The sequence below is a fragment of the Pteropus vampyrus genome, unplaced genomic scaffold (assembly GCF_000151845.1).
Source record: "Pteropus vampyrus isolate Shadow unplaced genomic scaffold, Pvam_2.0 Scaffold364, whole genome shotgun sequence".
NCBI classification, from domain to species: domain Eukaryota; kingdom Metazoa; phylum Chordata; class Mammalia; order Chiroptera; family Pteropodidae; genus Pteropus; species Pteropus vampyrus.
Genome location: NW_011889145.1, coordinates 420157 through 440713, shown reverse-complemented (window position 1 = coordinate 440713; position 20557 = coordinate 420157). Strand labels below are relative to the sequence as shown.

Genomic DNA, 20557 nt, shown 5'->3' with positions numbered 1-20557 from the left:
GGTGGCGAAGGTGCGTCCGCCGCGCCGAGCGCTCGCTGGACTGCTTTCCGGGGGGCAGAGCGTGGGCCTTCGGGCGCCCGCACTCCCGTTTCGGCCGCCTGTGGCTGTCGTTCGTGTCTCCTGAACGGCTGGTGATCGTTCCGCGCTGCCGCCCGCCGTCCTGTTCCCTCCAGCTGGGCCTTTCTGTTGGCGCCGTCAAGTCCCTCTCCTTAGCGGCTGTGTCCCATTTGTTACTTTTGCATTTCTTTTGCTAATTCACATTCGAATGAGTTAGGATCAGGGTCACGTGGGAGCGAGGGGACGCTCTGAAACAGCAGTGGCTTACGGGAGGACGGAAGTGCCTTGGCTCCCGAGTCAGAGTCTGGAGGTGGCAGTGACCCAGACGCCCTCGCTTTCCTGCACTCCGGGACTGCTGTGCCCCAGGGCCCCTCGCGGGCCAGGACGGCTGTCCTGGTTCCAGCCATCAGGACTGCGTTCCAGCCGGAAGGAAGGGGCAAGGGGCCGTAGGAGAAGGACATGCTCCTTCTCTCTAGGCTCTTGGTCGGCTGTTGTGCACACGACTCCACTTAGGTTATATCGGCCAGATCTTTGTTGCTAAGGGGACCGTGTACTGAAATCTTCATCCCAGGCATCAGTTTGTTTGGCTCACAGTCAGGGCTCCCGTTAACACAGACTAACACTCGCCCGGTTTGCGCTCTGCCTGGCCGGCTCAGAGTGATGCTTACAGGGCACCCTGTGCGTGGAGGAGGCCGCTGCCCCGTGGGGCCGAGGGTGTCTGCAGCTCGCACGCCCACCGCATGGGGCTGCGCTCGGCGGCCGGAAGCTTTGCTGTAAGCAGGGAGATCAAAAACGGGGCGACCCAGTTTCTCCCACTAGTGCCTCTCTAGGAAGTCGTTCACTTCATTCACGTTTCGCAAAGTTATGGCACAAAGATATTTGAAGTATATTTTTATGATATAAAAAAGTTTCTATAAGTACAGTTTGCCTTTCCTTCCAGAAATGTCTTCTTTTTCTTGATGAGACTTAAAAATCTATTGAAATAGATTCTTTTAGCAAAGAATCAACTTTTGATTTTGTAGGTATTCACTTTTGTTTTCATTTTGTCGATTTTTATTCTTCGATTTTCCTTTTAATTTTTTTAGATGTTTTTGTAGCTTCTTGTGTAAAACACTTAGCTCATTTATTTTTAGTCGTCGTCATTTTTTTTTTTTTAGGCAAGGCAACCCTTGGTTGACCTCACAGATTGCAAGGACCTTGTCAGCTTACAATCCCTTATTTTTTATGCCTACAGCACCTGGTCTTCCTAGGTGGTCTCCCATCCAAGTACTAACCAGGCCCAACCTTGCTTGGCTTCTGAGATCAGACGGGATCGGGCTTGTTCAGGGCGGCATGGCCGTAGACCATCATTTAAAAATTAATATATTTAATACAACACATTTGTCTTTAAGCATGTTTTATTCTTCAATTTTAAATTCCTTGAGCAATAAATTAATATTAAATATTAAAATTTTTTGAATTTTAATATGAAGTACTTTGTTATTTTTTAAACATGTGGGCTATTTAGGAGTCTGTTCTTTAGCTTTCAAACATAAAGCTTTTTAAAAAATTCTCTTATTGACAACATCTAATATAATTGCATGTTCACGGAATAAAATCTGTGTGATACTGAGTTTTTGGAATCGAGCCTTTCTTCGTGGCCTCGTTTGTGGTCCGTGTGTGCGAATGCTTCCGAGCTCTTCCAGAGCATTTCTGCTTTCTTGTCTTCAGAGTACCCCGCTGTCTTCACGGGGAGGCGGTCGTAAGACCGTGTACTCCAGCCTGTGGGCCGCGCCTGTTTGTCATCGTTATTGATCTATACATATTAATCATGGTATTAGTTGCTTATCTTCTAACTCAATTAAAATTCCAAATAGATGTTTCCTCCGCTTCTCACGTGAGTCTCAGTGCACCCTGAGTCTGAGCACGTCTTCGTGTTTCTTTTTAGAGGGAGCATTTTTTTTCCCAGTGCTAAGGAAATACATATTTGTAATCTGGGCATCTCTCCAGCCTGTCTTTGAAGTTGCATTGGAAGAAAACCATTTCTCATTGTATTAATGGACTTGAATAATACGTTATGGAATAAATATGTGAATCCAACTGCTTGGAGCATTTTTTTCATTATCCTGACTGACTTGCTCTCCTTTCAAGAGGAAATATTAAACTTTGCTAATAGTAAGATATTAGTTCATGCCAACATTTTTCCTTCAGACTTATGAAGTTTTTGAAAAACAACCAGAAAAGCGGTTTCAATAGTATTTCTCATGCTTTAAAAGTACTTGCTTTTGACCTTCGTAAATGAAGATGCTTTAGAGAAGTAGCCGTTTCACAGTGGCGCCTCCCTGTAGTGCCGCGTAAAGCTCTCTCTCTCGATCGTTCAGCTTCCTTTCCACTATTCCAGTGTTATTTCATGTTATACCCGTTCTGATTGAATATAAATGTCAGATGCTTGCTGTTCACAATCTTTAGTTTGAAATAGACTCAGAGTGTTTCTCTTCGGAGATTTCTCTCGCCAGTGTTTGTGGTTTTACTCTCTTCGCCTTCTCGGCCAGGCGCACGGTGCATCCGCCGGGGTGCTGGTGGTCATTCTCTTCAGATGACAGGCCGAGTGTGTGTCGGATTTGACCTGCATGCGTGTATTTTACTGCAGCGGTCCCCAACCTTCTTGGCACCAGGGACCGGGGCTCCCATAAGAACCTAATGCCCGACGAGCTGAGGTGGAGCTGAGGCGGTGATGCTGGCGCTGGGAGCGGCTGTAAGTAACAGATGGAGCTTCTCTCACCTGCCACCCACCGCTCACCTCCTGCTGAGCGGCCTGGTTCCTAACAGGCCACGGACCTGGGGGTTGGGGACCCCTGTTGTTTACTGCCCTTCTCCAGAAAGCTATAATGAGGGCCGAGTATAGCAGCCAGTGTCTGCAGAGATTATGGGTGACTATTTTAAAGAAGCATCAATCTGGGAATGTGAGAACCTATTATATGTTGAAATGCCTCTTGATGGATAAAACGGACTTATCACAAACGTGTTATATTTTAATCGTAATAATTAGTTTACGTTAGATAGCTAAACTTACATGATAGTCAGGGATTTCGCTCAGACACTCTCTTTTACTTTGTTGATTTAAATAGATCTTTAAATTGGTTCTTATTTTGGTAGCTAGATGGTGCAATTTCAACACAAATACTTTAACCCCGTTAGAAAAATGCTATTCAAAATTCCTCCTTAACTGAAATCCTCCACCTGATAAACGTACTTTTAGTTTGGATGCCTGTGGCCCTGGTGTATTGGGGGTTCTTTTGCTAGGAATGTTGTTTGCATTGACATCGCTGTGAGAGAAGTAAATGGGGTGCATGCCGCAGCGTTGCTCCGCTGGCGAGACTAATAGCGGAGCCGAGGAGCCGCTGAGGTTGATCTAAATTATAAAGAGTTATTTTTTATTTTTTATTTTTTGCCCTAGGAAATAAGGTGATAGTTTTACGTTCTCAAGTAATATGGTATCTTCCAACATACACAGGCTTGGGGTTCAGGTTTTGGATATAAAATTGTCACCACCAAATTATCAAAAATGTCACTGAACAGTATTCACGTCTGTACGCCACAGCTGTATTACAGGCTATGGAACTGGTCTGGAAACCATCAAAACAGTACATGTATGCGAGCTTTGTGAAGATAGTTATGAATAAGTAGGCTTTTGTATAGACAAAAGTCAAGATATGGCTATCAGACTACTTTTACTTGAAAAGTACGTACGTTGGCTTAAAGTCGGGTTATAAAAATGCTAATAGCTGTAGCCTTACGTTTCCAACTTGAATGGTCATCTTTCGTTTAATATGTTTACTCAGTGAATGATAACGTGATGAATTAAGAGCTTATTTTTACTCAAAATTTCAATTTAAAATTCATATATTGTATTAACCACTTTTCTAGATTTTAGTGACCTTTGGCCCAATAAGTCATTTTGACCGTCGCCCATCAATACCCCATTCTGTGCTTTGCATAAAGAGTATCTTTTGCTTTGACTGACGTTAAGCTAAGTCTGTGGGGGTAACTTCAGTGACTGAGCGTCGACCTGGTGTTTATATCCGCTGTGACACACACGATAGTGTGAGGGTCAGCATTACGTTAGCCACGGGATGAAAGCAGTGGGTAAGAATGGGGGTTCTGACTGCGTTTAGTCAAGTTGCCTGTGAAAAGGGGAGAATCTCAGTGGGAAAGTGCAGGTGGTCTGGGAGCGGCAGGTGCAGAAACAAGGGGCTGGCCGGTCGCCGGTCACCGGAGCCGCAGCGCCCGGCGTCCCGGGTTCTGTCGGCAGGAGGAGCCGGTGTGCTGCCCGGGGTGGAGAGGCGTTCTCAGTCGTTGGGCGAGGTCTGAGGCTTTGGAGCGTCCCCTGTGAGACAGTGTGACGTTTGCAGAAGAAGGGACATTAGGAGTGAGCCCGGGCGTGACTCAGGCGGCCTTGGTGGCGCTGGTGTGGGCCTGCCTGGGTGTGACTGCCACCCCAGGTGGACTGTGGTTCAGCAGGTGACAGTGGAATGTGTTTCCTGCTAACATGTTTTTGTCCTTTCTGAAACACATCCGCGTGAGCCACTGCTTTGAGCGAGAGTGCATCTTTCGCTCCCACCTCTTTATCGGCCCTGTCCGTCCACTCCTGACTGGATCATGGCGTCCAGCGCCGCGTCACCGCTGAGGGACGCGGCGTGGCTGGGTGCAGTAGGCGAGGGGACGGCGGTGGGTGGCCCAGTGCCGCAGCCGTGCCGTGCTCCGGGCTGGCGTCCCACCTGCAGAGACGTGAAGGGCACACCTGGCGGCGCCAGCGCTCGACGATACCGCTCAGGGGCGACTCGGAAAAGAGTCGCCTAAACTATAGTCTGTCCGGGTAAGGAAGAGAGCGAAGCGCAGACAGGTGGAGCCCGTGCCGTGCCTGGAGGCCGCGTGCCGGCCCGTGCGACCTGCGCCGCAGCCCTTGTCCCCGGGGCATCCGGGCACTTGCAGAGGGGCCGGTCCGAACCGAAGGAAAGGAACACACTGTCTCGTTAGTGCTTTTCACACTCCCTGTGTGTCAAAACAATGGCATACAGTAAGGTAGACGTTATTGAAATTAATTTCACCTATTTCTTTTTTTTAATGAGACTAGTGGAAAACGTTCCATTACGTATGTGATTCATTTCGCACGTTTCCGTTGGGCAGCACTGGTACGGACGAAGCGAATTAAAACCGAGCGTTAAAACCAGGTAAGCAAGTAGAATTGTGTGTGACTGTCACTACAGAAATGAACTTAAACGCCCTAAACCAGTTTTCAAAAAATAAGTTTTATAGAAAAATGACATCATCATAATAGATGGTAGGGTAGAGGGTCAAGGGAGGTAAAACCACATTAAATCATTGTTTATTCAAAAGATTTTTTTCTTCTCTCTCTTCGAGGTGTCTCGATGACTGAGTCTGAATTTCAGTCTCGTGAGCGTTCTCGGTCTTCTGTCACGGTTAATGCTTTTTTGCGTCTTGGAAATGCTTTTTCTAAGGTCAGAAAGATGCTTATTCTTTTTTAAAATTTGAAGCTTTGTTTTGACATTTAAAGTCCTTAATCCCCCTGGCATTGATTTTCCTATATTCTCCAAGATAGAGGTGCAGGTTTTTTTTCCCTCCCCTGTGTGGGGCTCTTTCTGGATTCTGCGTGCCCGAGGGCAGCAGACTTCCTAGAAAGCGTCAGGTGCTCAGTGTTGTCAGCTGAGAGCCTTGTGCTCTGTCCCCAGTACTGGCGTTGCCCTCGCAGATGACACGCTGATGGTCCCGGGAAAACTTTATTTATGGAGCCAAGATGTGAATTTTACAGAACCTCACATGAGTCGCAAAATAATATTCTTTAAGTATTGTTTTCAACTATTAGAACATGTAAACACCGTTCTTAGCTCATGCGCTGTACAGAAAAATAGGTCCCCTGTCCCCCAGGGTCCTCTGGCCCCTGTCCCCTGTCCCCCGGGCCCCTGTCTCCTCTCACACGAGTGCTGTGAGCAGCTCACCGAGCGCCGTGCAAAGCGCCGCTGTGGTTTTGGTGGGAGAGAGCGCACATGAGCAGGCTTCTCTCCGTCTGCTGGTCCTCATGCCTTTCAGCCCGGGTTTGTGGTTTTGTCTGCAGAGGTTGTGCATATCTTTGTTAGATTTGTATCTGGGTGCTCCGGAGTTTATTCTGCTACTGTAGGTACCGTTAAACTGTGTTAAACTGATTGCGTTAAACTGATTGTGTTCAAGATGTGTCTGTTGATTCTTTTGCGTCTCTGCTGTGACAGCGGCTGGATCTGGCACAGCACACAGTGAGACGCAGGTCAGGGGCGCCGGGAGCTGGCAGGACTTTGCGGAGGCCGTGGGCCGGGTGAGGTGGCCGGGCTGGATTCACACCCAGACGGTGGTGTCCGGCTTCGTGCCCCCCACCCCGGGCGGCACCCTTGTCCGTGTCACCGTGAGTCCCGTGAGTCCCGACGGCTCTGTGTCTTTTCCAGTCTCCATGTTTTCCTTTTTACTGTCGGTTGCTCTGGCACCTTGTTTACTTCCTGATTTTTAATGTGGATGCTTCTAGAATTTACCCTGTTCCGATATTTGGTGTGGCAAACAGGAAGAAAATAACGATTTCTCCCAGTATGGGCTTAGTCGTGAATGGGCGTCAGATCTTATTAAATGCTTTTCCTGCGACGATCGAGATGATTCTCGTATATATAATTTGGTAAAGGGCATTTATAGCTTTCCTGATATTTCCTGGTATTTCCTGATATCCTACTATTCCTGGGATGAAACCAGCATTGTGGTGGTGTATTGTCTTTTTATCCACTGTGACATTGTTTGCTAATTGGTGTTTTTCCATTCTTGGTCATGAAGTGTGCCCGTGAGTCTGTCTCTTCCTGTGACCCTCGTCTGGTTTCCGTAGCAGGTAGGAATGAAGTGAGGACTGTTCTTTTTCTCTTCTCGAGAATAGATGGTAGTTGATGGACTGATGTTGTTTCTTGACAGCTTTGTGGGACTCACCTCTAAAGCCATCTGAATGGGATGTTTCTTTTGTGGGAAAAATTTAAACTACTGCTTTTATTTTTGTATTAATTATGAGACTATTCAGGCTTTCTATTTCTTCTTGAGTCAGTTCTGGTTGTCAATTTCTTTTAAAATTTCCAAGTTTGTAAATTATTGTTAGAATTCTTTTAAGCATCTGTTCTGTTTGTACTTTAGTTTCCTTTTCTTTTTATTACTAATACTATTTGTGCTTGCTTTTTTTTTTTAGCATTTTATTTTATTAGTAGTTTCAAGTATACAGTGCGTTGGTTGAGCATTTATAAAGCTTATGTCACTCTGTCTGTGCTTCTTTTTTTCAAGTCAGTTTTTCAGTCATTCGTCAGTCTTCTTAAACTACCAATTTTTGGCTTTGTTGATCTTATCTTTCGAATCTTTTTTTTTTTTCCACTGATATCTCCAAAAACTTTTTATTTCTTTCCTCCTACGCTTTGCATTTATTCTGCAAGGACAATTCGTGGTTAGGAATTACTAACCTTATTTCTTTCTGAAGCGTGTATTTTATTATGTAATTGTAATCAGCAGTGATACTCTGTTCTCTAGTGGGTAAATATGGTTTCATCCATTTCCTTTACCAGTCAGTGTTTCTTCTTTATCTGCGCTGCCACATCCTATAAAGAGTCAGTCGTTTCTATTTAAAAAAACTCAAGTCAGTTGTAGCATCCGTTAAACATATCTTTTTATCTTACATTTAACCTAAGAATTATTCCCGAGCCAAATAAAATCACTAGTAAGTGTGTTGTCCTTTAAGAATAAACATCACGTATAAAACTTGGCATCCGTTACGACTAAGAACTCAGTGAACTAGGAGGAGGAAGGTGCTTCCACCCGGGCGCTGGGGGTGGGGGACCCGCGGCAGACGGTCAGCGGCGGCCGCCACCAGTGGCTGCAGCTGCTCCCCCCACATTCGGGGATAGCTCTGCTCAGAGGTTCTGCAGGTCCCAGTGGGTGCGGAGAGAAAGAGGCTTCATTCTGGAAGGAAGACGGGGTCATCCGAAGGCAAGAGCCCTCTGTCAGGCAGGTCAGTCTCCCCTAGGGCAAAGCCCTTAGGAGAAGGTGTTGGGGCCAGTGACCAACCGAATGTGAGAGGACAGTGTCTCCCGGCGCGGGGCCACAGGCAGCGGCAGCGGGCGAGGCGGGTTCCTCCGCGGAGCTGGACACAGTGTGACTGAGGCGTTTCTAGCGACCAGACGAGAAGCCAAGGAATTCTCCCAAGAAACGAAGCAAGGGGTCTGGAAGAGATCAAGACGTCGTGTTCCTGGGCGGGAAACTCAGTGTCGTAGAGATGTCGTTTCCCTCCCGTCAGTTTATAAATTGAATGACATTCCAATAAATGTTCAATGGGTGTTTTGACACTTGGCAAAGAATTTTCTTAAGTTCCTCTGGAAGATAAACGCATGAGAAGAGCCTCTCGGAAAGTGCTCGAAGCCTGGAGCCGCGCTGCTCGTGCTCGGGCGGCTTCCACGTCTGGAAGGGGACTTTCCCTTCTCATCAAACTTTTCTTTTCTACTGTAAAAAAAAAAAAAAAAGAAAAATGTGTGAAAGGACCAGTTCTAGGCCAGTAACGTCACATTCTTTCACTGAAGCAGAGAGAGGGCGTGTTCGCTGAGAGTTGGGGCTCGCTCCGTGTCCGCGGGCCCAGCTCTCCGTGACGGGATGGCTTTTCCGGTCGGGGAGCGAGGCCAGCCCGGACGTCACCCTCTCTGTTCTGAGCGCTTACCCGTGATTCAGCCGGCGCCCCCGCCCCGTGCCGCCAGGCCTCACGTCACGCCCGCTCCCGAGGGCGTCGCTCCGGCCTTTCGAGGACAGCGGTTTTCGTCAGTAGCCAGCATTTGATGACCTTTGTCCTGCTCCGGCTGCAGGGGGTCCTCCGCCGGCCCTTCTTCCCCTCCAGAAGCTCCCCAGTCCGCCATTCGGAGTTGGGGACAGTAGAGACAGTGTGATGTCAGCTGACGTGCGGAGTGTGTCCCGTGCCTGAGGGGTTGCGGCCCTCACTTTAGCCCTCGTGGAAATCTGGGACAGGCGTTACCCCCATTTTGCAGGTTAGAACGCAGAGGCAGGAAAGTTACCTCGGCGAGACTGCGTAGACAGTAAGTCGCCGAGGGGGGCGCCGCCCCCAACACTGTGGCCCCCGTCTGAGCAGTTAACCCTCACACAGTGTAGCTTCTCCTGCGTGCGTTCTGGAAGCTTCCCGCTGGCGTTTTCTCTCCCCGCCGCTGCTGCGGTGAGCACTGTCCTGCGGGAAGGCCGTGGACGTGTGCCGTGCGGGTCCTGCGGGCAGTGTCAGGCCTACCTGCTGCTGTGAGATGCTGCGCTGCCTCCTACCTGCAGCTGTCACCGCAGACTGCCACATGGGTTGGCGCCCCTGTATGTGCGTAGAAATGAAGCTTGTGTGATGATAAATATTTGTAAGTCGGTACGAACATTTGGGAAGTCTCTATGACATCATGTCACAAGATTGAAGACACACATACTCTGTGACCTGATGCATTTCCTGAGGAAGCCTCTGCCCGTGCATGTTGGGACACTGGTCAGGTTTTTCCGAGCCATGTTGTTTGTAAGTGCCCCAGAGCAGGAGAGTGACTAAATCAGGGCGTTGTCACGAACTGCCATTCAGCAAAGCAGATGAATAAAATGCACGTGCTTGTGACTGCACGGTCGATTCTTCACTGTGCCGTCGGGCCGGAGAGGCTGGCACTCTCCGTGTGTGCTGTGTGACTCCAATTGTCCTGTGCGGGTACAGCTTGCAAGCGGGGGACACGGCAGAGCTGGGGCAGGTTGACCACAGAGAGCAGCATGGTGGTGACCTTGGCCTTGGGGACCCTGGAGAGTTTGCTTGCTTGACCCAGGCTGCAGATGTCACTTTATCATTTTGTTAAACTGTGCATTCATGGTTCACGTGCTTTTCTGAGTGTGTGTAAAAGGTTAACGTGTGTGACTGCAGACTGTTTTACTGGGCATTCGTGACACCCAGCCTGGCCCACGTCAGAGGCGAACGAGTGTGTGGCCCGCTTAGGAGTTTGGTGCTGAGCAGGACACTCGGCGCTTACCCTGTCACACTCTGCGTCTCTGTCGTAACTGGGGTGCAGACTGTCCTTGGTTGTGGAAACAGGACCTTTTGGCAGGCTGTGTATGGATCAGTGCCACAGCCCCGGGAGGGCGTGTGACATAAGGAACGCTCACTCTGATCTGCACCCCCACCTGCCATTGGTCAGGCCTCCGTTCGCTGGGCTTGCTTCGTGCCAGGTGGAGCCTTGCTGAGTGTCAGGACCCCAGACCCAGCAGCGGAGTGGAGGGCACTGGGCAGATGCCATCAGCCCTCCTGACGCGCCCCACGTCCTGCTTCTGAGAGACGCTGGCAGGATCTAAGGGTCCGGCTTTAAGGTATTATTTTAGAAGTAGTACTTTTCTCTCTTGAAGCATCGAAGCTGAAACTTAGAAAAACACATCTTCAGGTCAGTCGTATTTATTTGTATGACTTAAATACTTGTAAATTTAAAAAATCACTCTAAACATAAACAATGACATTTCCAGGGACAGGTGTATGTGTGGTAAATGCAAATAGCATTAAGTCCCGAAGTACCCGTTTACCTGAAAAGTCTTGGAAAGTCACCTTTTCTAAAGCGTGTGCCTGAAGTGGCCACCACGTGCTGAAGCCCACCTGCCGGGGACCGGCAGAGACACAGGCCGCAGCCTGCGGACTCGGGTCCTCACGAAACACACGGCTGCCACCCTCTGTCACCTGTAGGGACTGATCTGTGGCAGGGGTGCCACAGCCGGGTGCCGTGGTGGCCCGTGGCTCAGCAGATCTCTGGGGTCAGAATCACGTCTCCCCGTGACGTTTCGAGGTCTGACTCCGGGCTGTGGAGGCGGGATGGGAACGTGTCGGTGAGAGAGTGGATGACGTTCTCACGACAGAACTTGTCTTCCTGACGCGGGACCTAACGCTCGTTGGTGCTGACAGCTAAGCACGTTTCTCCGTGTGTCCCGAAGTACCCAGGACATGCGGGCTGAGCCTCTGGTAGCTGACAGGTGGCCGGAGGTGACAGCGCTCCTCCGTGCGCTGCCGAAAGCGTGCCCGCTTCTCCTGCGCAGCGGACGAATTCGCGAGGCCGCTTGGCGTTTGTGGAGGGTTTGCTGTGTGCGGGGCAGCGAGCCGCTCGTCTTATGTGATCCCATTCGTCCTCCTTGCGGGGTAAAGACCGCTATTTCCGTTTGATTGTGAGGAAGCCGAGCTACAGCGAGGCGAAGGCGGCTCCCAGGCCGTGCAGTGAGGAGGTGGCGAAGCCGTCTGGGCGCTGGCCGCGTGACCGCCGTGCACACGTGACCGCCACGTTCCCATGGTTCCTCCGGGCCCCTCGTTCGAGGCAGTTTCCTGGGATTGTGCAGCGTCATCATTTTTTGCTTTTTCGTTTTCAGAAATGAAGCATATTTTCATAGGACAAATTTCTCTGTGGTGAGCATGGTAGTAGATTCTCAAATTTTTCTGTACATGTTAAAAGTCGTAAAACAGGTCTATAATGGCTGTGTTTGTCCGGAAGGTTGCTGGTATAGCTGTGTAAGCTGCATATAAATCAGAGCTGTCGTCGGGGAGGTGTGCTTCTTTCCGCACATAATCACGACGTGGCTCGCCACCCCCACCCTGCCACGTTCGTTTAAGTGAAAGTTCGAAAAATCCCAGAATTTCGATGTTTTGCAGCAGCGCGTTCACAGCCATATTAATGGCCTCTCCTGACTGTCGAAACCCGAGCTCACGTGTGTCTTACTAGATCCTTAACCTCTAAACACAAAGCTGTGAACCTCAAGACTGGTGTCCTAGATTCTGCCAGGTTCTGTGGCCCAGAAATAGGAAGGACTTTGACGACAGCACCTGAACAGGTGGGGGCGGGCTGACCAGCCTTCGTCCTCGTGGTGGCTCAGCCACCTCACGACACATTTGTGCGTGTCGGTCGCCCGTTCCGAGTTCTAGGCCCTGAGCAGCTCGTGTTAGAGTCAACGTGTGCCGAATACGTGGGAATTCGCAGTAATCATTGCGAGTGGTTTCGGTACAGTTTTACGTTTCTCGACTGAGTCAGCGAGAGAGTCACTAATCTGTCCGCGATAAAGACGCTTCTTTTTCTTGGGAAGCAGTTTATCGTATCAAATGTGTTTTAGGCAGGTGGCACTTTAAAGGCCTTTATATCGCCACTGCCTTTCTCCTTCACGTAAACGTATTTTCAGATCACCGTAGATTCCCGTGCAGCCGTCAGAAAGGCCGGAGCTGTCACTGTCCCCTCAGCTTCCCCGCGGGTGACACCTCGCGCCACCACAGTGCTGTAGCACGCCCAGGACGCTGGCCTTGACACAGCCGAGATCCGGAACGTTCGCGTCACCACGGGGACCCCTCCTGCTGCCCTTCGTGTAACCGCCCCCAGCCCGCCTGCCACCCGCCTCCTCGGCCCCGGGCGACCACGCTCCGGTGGCCGTCGTCCTGATTGTCCTTTCGGGAATGCCGGGCGAGCGGGCTCATGCAGCGCGGACTCCTGGGCCAGCGGCTTCCCTCGCTCCGTGTAGCTCTGGGAGGCCCATCGGGGCGGCCGTGACTCCGCACCTGTGCCCGTCCATGCTGTGGTGCGGGTGGGCCGCAGCTCCCTCGGCCCCGCTGTCGAAGGCGGCCGTCGCGTCCCCTCTGGGGTGCTTTGCACGGGCCTCTCCGAACACGGCGCGGGTCTGCGTGTGAGCGCACGTCTTCGTCTCTCCAGGAGCCACTGCCGGGCCCTGTGTGAGGTGCGTGTGTAGTTCTTAAAGAAACTGCCGGGCTTTTCCAGAGCAGCGACACCGTTTGACGTCCCCAGCAGCCCTGGGCGATGGGGGCCACTTTCTCTGCGCCCCACCAGCATGTGGTGGTGTCACTTTTGGATTTCAGCCGTTCTTACAGGTGCTTACAGGAGTGACACGTGGTCGTGGCTTTAATTTGCATTTCCCGGTAGGTCATAATCTTGAGTATCTTTTCATGTGCTTGTCTCCCGTCTTTGTGTCCTTGTTGGTGAAATGTCTGTTTATGTATTTTGCCCGTTTTCTCATGGAATTGTTTGCTTTTTTGCTGTTGAGTTTTGAGAATTTACATATTCCAGTTACTAGTCCTCTGTCAGGTACGTGGCTCGAAAGTATGTTCTCTCGCTCGGCCGCGTCTCCGTCCTCTGGCGATCTCTCGCACAGCGAAAGTTTTTAATTTTTGTAGAGTCTCCTTGATCAGTTTTTCCTTTAATGGATCGTGCTTTCTGTGTCTGTTCTGACAACTCTTTGCCTGGCCCTAGATCCTAAGATTTTCTAAAAGGTTTATACTGTCACATTTTCTATTCAAGTCCACGATCCATTTTGAGCTCGTTTTCGTATAAGGTATGAGACTCAGGTCAAGGCTCATCTTCCCCTCTGGACCCAGTGGCTCAAGAGCCGCGTGTTGAAAGGCTGTGTTTCCCCATCGAACTGCTTTTTTGCGGCTCTGTCAAAAATCAGTGGGGCACGTTTGCAGGGTTTCCTGCGGGATTTGCTGTTCTGCCCCAGGGGTCGGTGTGTCCGCCCTGCCGACTCCACTCCCTGGGCTGTCGTAGCCGTTCCCAAAGTCCCGGAATCGGGGACTGGATTCTCCCTCTTTGTTCTTCTGTTTCTAAATGTTCTAGCTGTTGTAGTTCCTTTGCTTCTCACATAAATCTTAAGAGAACCTTGTCTATGTCTATAAAAGATTCGGGATTCGGAAAGAATCGTGTTAAACCCAGATATCGATTTGGGGGGAATTGATATTTTTCCTACGTTGCGTCTTACAGTCGATGAACTCGGTGCGGGTCTCCATCTATTCTGATCTTTGGTTTCTTTCGTCTGCATTGTATAATTTCAGTGTGTAGGTTCTGTACACATTTTGGTGGATTTGCACCTAGTGCCTCTCTTATTTTGAGCAGCTGGATGGCGTCGTCGTTTTAATCTCAGTGGCCGTGTGTTCATTGCCAGTACGTGGAAATGCAGTTGATTTTCATACGTGTGTTTTATACCCTGCAGCCTTGCTGGACTCATTAGTTGACGAGTTTTACTTTTTATTTCTATTTAATGTTTCCAGTGTGTCAGGCATTTGGGTTAAGGCTTTCCGTACGCTTGCCAAAGGTCAGCAGGTGGCAGAGCTAGGATTTGGACAGGTAAACTGTTCACTTCATTTGTCCATTTGACAGATATTTAAGGGGCGCCTGTGTGGACCACGGCAGATCTAGACGCAGGTTCCTGCCCTCCTGGAGGCTGCAGTCTGAAACCGCATCAGATGTAACAAGTGCTATGTGACTCGTTACAACAAGTTCAAACGGGACACAGGAAATTAGTTAATTGTAACCTAATGCTTTGAACGGTCAGGCCAGGACACCACAGCCAGGCTGAGTGGAGTGGAGAGACAGGGAGGGTTCCCGAACAGACAGTGTTCGTTTTTCTAGGAAAAGTTTCCCAAGCCTAACTTATCGATGCTCATCATCAAAAAGTCAGTTTTTGAAATTCAGAGATGTCTGTGATAGACGACGCTCAGATGAAGAGAATTCTAAATGTCGCTTATCAGAGAACTTGGCCAAAACCAAACCAAGTTCCGGAGTCGCCCCCGGGCCCTCCCCGCCTGCACCTGCCACTGCATGAGCCCACCCCTCCCCCACCCCACATCCACCGCGCATCCCGATGCCCCGCGAGGGCCCGGCCTCTGTGTCCTCCGGACCAGCCGGCTCAGTCCGGGCCTCTCAAGCCGACCGCCACCCTGCCCACTCGGCACTGTGGCCACAGCCGCCCGCTCCACGCCTTTGCTCCCCTCTCGCGGCCCGTTTCCCCTTTTCAGCCGCAAGCTGGTTCGCAGAGCCACCGCGGTGGAGGGCGTGCGCCGAGCAGTGGGCTGCAGGGGCGGCCTAGGACAGTGTCCCCAGGCTTTTGTAACCATGGCTACAGTAAGTTTCCAGCCCTGGAACAGCCCTGCGGGTAAAGAGCCTGCCACCCTTTGAGAGGGGAAGGGGCGGGCCCTCGCCGGCGGCCGCCAGCCCGCACGCGCGGACGCACAGCGGGTCTGGAGCAGCGCTGTCCCCACTCCCAGGCCGTCCTGCCTTGGAGTGAGGGGGTCGGTCTCTCCGCAGGAGAGGTCGCTCGTCTTCGAGTCCACGTGGAAGAAGGAGACAGACATCGTGGCCAAGGAGATAGAGAAGCTCCGCACGTCCATCCAGACCCTGTGCAAGAGCGCGCTTCCCCTGGGCAAGGTCATGGACTACCTGCAGGAGGACGTGGACGCCATGCAGCACGAGCTGCAGCTGTGGCAGAGCGAGAGCCAGCAGCACGCCGACGCCCTGCAGACGGAGCAGAGGTCAGTGCGGCCGCGTCCCCCCGCCTCCCCCAGGAAGCCGGCGGGGTCTGCTGCGCTCGTGCTGTGGCGTGTGTTTGTCGCTGGTGGAATGGGCTGGGAGGTCACGCTCAGGCACAAAACATGTTCAGACGCTAAAGGTACGGGGGACTTCACAGTCGGGAGACCACGTTTTTCATGCGTTTTATCAAAAGGCCCAAAGTTTTATAACTTTTATAGTTTTGAAAGTATCTTAGTTTTTTCCTTTAAAAGAAATGCTGGTGAACCTATTTAGGAATTCCTCCTGTACCACAAATATAATAGTCACTAAAAAGGAGATTTATTTTAGGGAAATGTTTGATAGTCTGTCCCTATAATCAGTGACTCCGGGTCCATATAATTTTTGCAACCGTTAAGGGGATTTTTTTAGGAAATGCTTCCTGTGACTCGGTGGTGTGTAGAAGCCTGTATAGTAAGACGCTGTGTCGTGATGAAGTTCACCCTTTCCTGCTCGTCCGCGTAGTCTTAAAAAGCCCCTCATGTGCCGCACGTCGCCGCTGGACGGTCACCGAGCCCTCGACGCCCTGCCATCCGGGAGCGGCGCTTCCCTCGGAAGCCTGTCGTCAGCCGGAATGGTGTAGAGCGAAGAAGCAGTTATTATCAATTTATGTGGAAAGATTTGGGGGCAGTCCCAGGCCCCCAAAATAACCCACCAAATCATACTAGTAACACAGAAAAGCCAAAACCGCGCCACCATGGTCAGCAGGACCGCGGTGAATACCCGCCGTGCTTCGCACGCGCACGGTCGGTGCAGGCAGTGGACGCTGGTGCCGTCCGTTGCTGGGTTCCAGCGCGGTTGCCCCCTCGCTGCTCGCAGGACTGCAGTGACCTCAGCGGCTGGCAGGGCCCTTTCTCTCCGGGGAAGCAGCACGAGTGGCGGATCAGGCAGGCTCAGAGCACGCAGTGTCCTGAGATCGTCGCCACGATCGAAACGCCGGGTTACGTCCGGCTCTGCGCCCAGCGTGGCGCCCCGTGTGTGCTCAGGCCTGTCTCATACCCAAGCGTGTCGTGCACGGAGCGTGTTGGGTGAAAGCTGGAGGCTCGGGACAGGCCAGAGCCTGGCGGCCGCCGCTACCACATGAGAAGAAATCAGTGTCCCTGGGGCAGAGCCCGTGGGCCACCTGCCCCACCCGGTGTCACCACCGACAATGGCAACTGCAGAACGGACGCTGACCACTGTTTTTGCTTTTTGCCTTTTTTTGTAAAAGCAAAAATCCCCTCAGATTTCTCTCGATTAGCAAAAACAGATACCGACGTGGGGCTTTGGGAAAAGCAAAGTTGCATGAAGCAGACTTTCTAAAAGCAGGGGACACCTGCCCTTGGTTAACACTTCTCTCTTGGGTTTTGATTTAAGATGTTAAAAAGTATCGATCCAGATGTTTCTTCTGGACAAAACCTGATCTTGCTTTATGGTAGGATGGCTGGAAACTGTGGGTCTTTTTATTTTGTGTTTTTGTGCTTAAAATGCCTAAAGCAAAAGGTTCGTTCTGACTTTGGCCTTCCCAGTATTTCCAGTGCCATCCCAGGACTTAGCCCAGCGCCGGAAGGCCTCCTGCCACGTCTCGAACAGGCGACTTGGAGGGTCCTCGGCGGCGATGGCTTTAAGCTGGCGAGCCTCCCCTGGAGGTCGGGGTCCCAGTGTGGAAGGCGGGGGACCTGTCGGCCACCCCGGTGGTGGTTCTCAGTGCCGATGGGCCTCGCTGCTCCCCTCCCCGCCGTCCCCTGGGCCCTTCGCGATAGCTCTAATTTAAGGGCTTTAAGAAGTTTTAGCCTTCTTTGTATAAATTTCGTCTTCGATGTCACTTTCGGTTGTGGCAGGGGTTGGGAAAATCGGAAGTAGATTTTCCCCAGCTGTGAGGTTTTGTCTCTGTCATTATCGTAGTGTGTTTTTACCCTCTTTCTCTGCATGGGTGAATAACTTGCTTTCGTCGCCGTCCACTGTTTTGATGAGGAAGCGCGTGTGAGGTGCGACCAGGTGCTCATGGTTTTGTCTCCGCCAGCATCACGGACTGCGCCGTGGAGCCCCTGAAGGCGGAGCTGGCGGAGCTGGAGCAGCTGATCCGAGACCAGCAGGACAAGATCTGCGCCGTGAAGGCCAACATCCTGAAGAATGAGGAGAAGATTCAGAAGATGGTGCACAGCATCAACCTGAGTGCCAGGAGGTGAAAGTTCACAGGCTCCGTCCTCAGTTTGACAATAAAAGGGAGTCTAGAACGTGGTTGCCCGAACTCTCACTTTGCTAAGGAAGTGAACGCTTAACGCTGTCGTCCCGCTGGTCGTCAGGGCTTTAGAACTGTGGGCGCATCTGGTGTGTGAGAAAGACCGTGTTTTCTTAACCCCGCTCCCGCCAGAATGCCTGCTGGCTGTAAGTGGCTCTCCAGACGCCTGCGCCAGCCGCTTCCCTGCCAGCCCGTGCCGTGCGCTTCGGCGCCGGCCCGATGTGCCCGCTTTGCTGCCGGGATTCTCCCGCAGGCAGGGGGTGGCCGCACACCGGGGCCATCGGTGGTCGCTGATTTCAGGGTTCAGGGCTAGCGACAGGACTTCGTAAGTCAAGCGCCGAGTGGAGGGCGACGGTGCTTCTCGATAGCACTTCACAGTGGAGTGGGGCCCAGACGGCAATGGATTGCGTTTTCGGTTCGTGTCCGCTAGAAGGGTTGAAGTCGGCCTGTGCCTGATGAAGGTGCAGGTGGACCTTTTCGTCCACCCCTTCGTAACGGCTCACACTTCTGCATGGGATTCCCGTTTGCTCGAGTCTCCAGCCCGCAAAGTTCGTAAATTTAAAAAGGTTTCCTATGGCCCTCGTGGCATTGTCTGGGCGTGGGATTGTCGCAGGCCGTCCTGCCTGTCTTCAGCGTGGCCCTCCCTCTCCATGTGGACGCCGGTGTGGCCCTGCAGGGGTCCCCGTTCTCCCTAAGAAGGGGGCTGGCTTTCCGCAGCGCCGGCCCCAGGCGCTCCGCACAGGTGTGGGCCCCGGTGCATCTGAGAGACCGAGACAGGGAGACCGGAGGATGCACCATTTTACAAACCTTTTTCGATGTTGACATTTTGGGGGGAAAATTATTTTTTAAAGCAAAAGATTTTTAAAACATGGTTTATATTTAGTTTTTCACGCACATAGAATACTGTAAATACTTAGGTCCCAGAGTCTGTGCACAAAGGACTTCGCCGTTTGGAGACAGGCTTACGGTGTCAAAGTGGGTCCTGGCGGTTTATTTCTGGACACTGTATTTATTGTGCAGTTTCAAGCATTAGAGTTGCTGGGGGGGGGGTCGGGGGAGGGGACAGTGTTTCTTTAAGGATTAGTGCAAACGGCACAGTTTCATTTTCCCCAGCGTGATTTCCAAAATAAATCTTTTACTAAGGTAGCTTTGTGATTTTCTAAGCTGAATAAGTTCAAGATCAGATTATTAAGATCTACCAGTTAGAAACGTGTCTTTCTCTCCATAGTTCACCGTAAAATTCTGCTGGATCACATTACACTAGACACGTTATTGGAGGAGAGGAGGCGTGTCAGTGAACGGGTCTTTCACATACTTATAATCTTTTTTCGACTGAATCGAATGACTTAGGCACATCCCTAAATGGACTGTTTTGCTTCAAGTTAAGATGCCTGCCTTTTGTGAATTTGTATACGTGGCTAGGATTTTTGCATTGCAAAAAATTACATACGTTGTATGTGGGTAAAATTTTGTATGAAGTAGTCTTTCAAATTGTAACATAAAATTTATTTTTTTAAACACATAAATCATTAAAAATGATCACATATTTTTTCTATAAGTGTATGGGTTGTGCAATTTAGTTCACACCTGGAAAAAATTTTATAAGCGTTAAGATTTTTTTATTTTCAAATATTTGCATTTTGGTTTTTTTTGAAGAAAGTTCAGGAAAATTTATTTTTTTCATTCATATTGGGACACATCTCTTCTGTGTGAATTGAAAGGTTGTGAGACAGATAAGCATTTAGCAGAAATTTTAAGATCATGAAGTTTTTGAAAGTTTTTGCATGTGATTATTACTGTACCTTATAGATGAATTAAATCCTGTTATTTATTATTTTGATAAAATACACAAAATGGAATTATAAATATTATTAAATGTTTTCTCTACTTTGGTTTATAAGTTTTCAGGAAGTACTAGAGTCAACTTCAGAAATTTTAATTTAAAAGTTGAGCTGACACAAATTTATATTCAAAGGAAATATCCAAGCCTTTGGAAAAAGTAATGCAAGACTAAAGCTCAGGCTTTCTACTTTGATCTTCCTACTTGTTTTTCTTTGCAACAGCAATTTAATAACAGTGACTGACATCTGTGAAGACAGGTGGTGTCATTTAGGGACACCGAGTACGGTTCAGGAAGACCTGTGGCCTGGAGCTCTCGTTGGGATGTCGGCAGGTCCCCCGACCTGTCCTGGACTTCTCCTCGAAGGCACCCTGGATGACGGGGTGTGTCTCCATCAGCGTGAGCAGTGACACATCACTGGGTGGAGGAAAAGCCAGTCCAGACCGTTAGAGCCCTTGGATGACAGCTGGACATCAGCGGTCACAGGCTTCGGATGACCAGCTTGCTCGAGCTTCCGTAAGAATCGGCTGCGAAATGAGGCCTCGCACACGAGCTCACGTGCTCAAGGCGAGCCCACCCTGGGGGGAGAAATTCCACACAGGATGGGACCGGCTCCTGGCTCTGGAACCCTCCGCCCACCCCCAGAGAGAGAGCAGAGCCCCCATTCGCCATCCCGTCCCTCCGAGGGGCCCACCCCGGCCACCTCCGAGCCCAGAGACGTGGGGGGTAGGCGGGGGGGCCCCGCTGGGCTCCGGGTTTCACGCGATCTGGCGACGCGCTTTGTTAATAAAAGGCCGTGTTTTTCTAAAGGTGTTTGCTCATAGCGTTTGTACCGGCTCTGCCGCTGGGCGGCTGGGGGAGGCCCCCTCTTGCCTGTTTTGTGTGTTTTCATAAAGGGAGCCTGGGAAGGACTTTTTAATCCAGTAAGAGAAAAATGTAAAGGCTTTTAAAACTGTAAAAGGAGTTTTCGATTTTATATTTAGAGTTGAATTCCAAATTGATTATCAATTTTTTAAACCAAGC

At 50.6% G+C, this 20557-nt stretch overlaps 1 protein-coding gene and 1 non-coding gene across 2 annotated transcripts in view; one reads left to right on the top strand and one right to left on the bottom strand.

Annotated features, from left to right (window-relative positions):
* Positions 1–19574, top strand: part of TRAF3IP1 (TRAF3 interacting protein 1) — a gene marked incomplete at its 5' end in the record, with an annotated part of 43913 nt that extends 24339 nt beyond the window's left edge. Inside the window, 2 exons of the mRNA XM_023522927.1 lie at positions 15216–15439; positions 17476–19574. Coding sequence (XP_023378695.1) covers positions 15216–15439; positions 17476–17641 — 390 coding nt within the window. The remainder of the gene's footprint in view (positions 1–15215; positions 15440–17475) is intronic.
* On the bottom strand, positions 1283–1401 carry LOC111731349. The gene has a single exon (XR_002777091.1). It is a non-coding gene; the product is annotated as a 5S ribosomal RNA (ribosomal RNA).
* Positions 19575–20557: the final 983 nt, after the last annotated feature.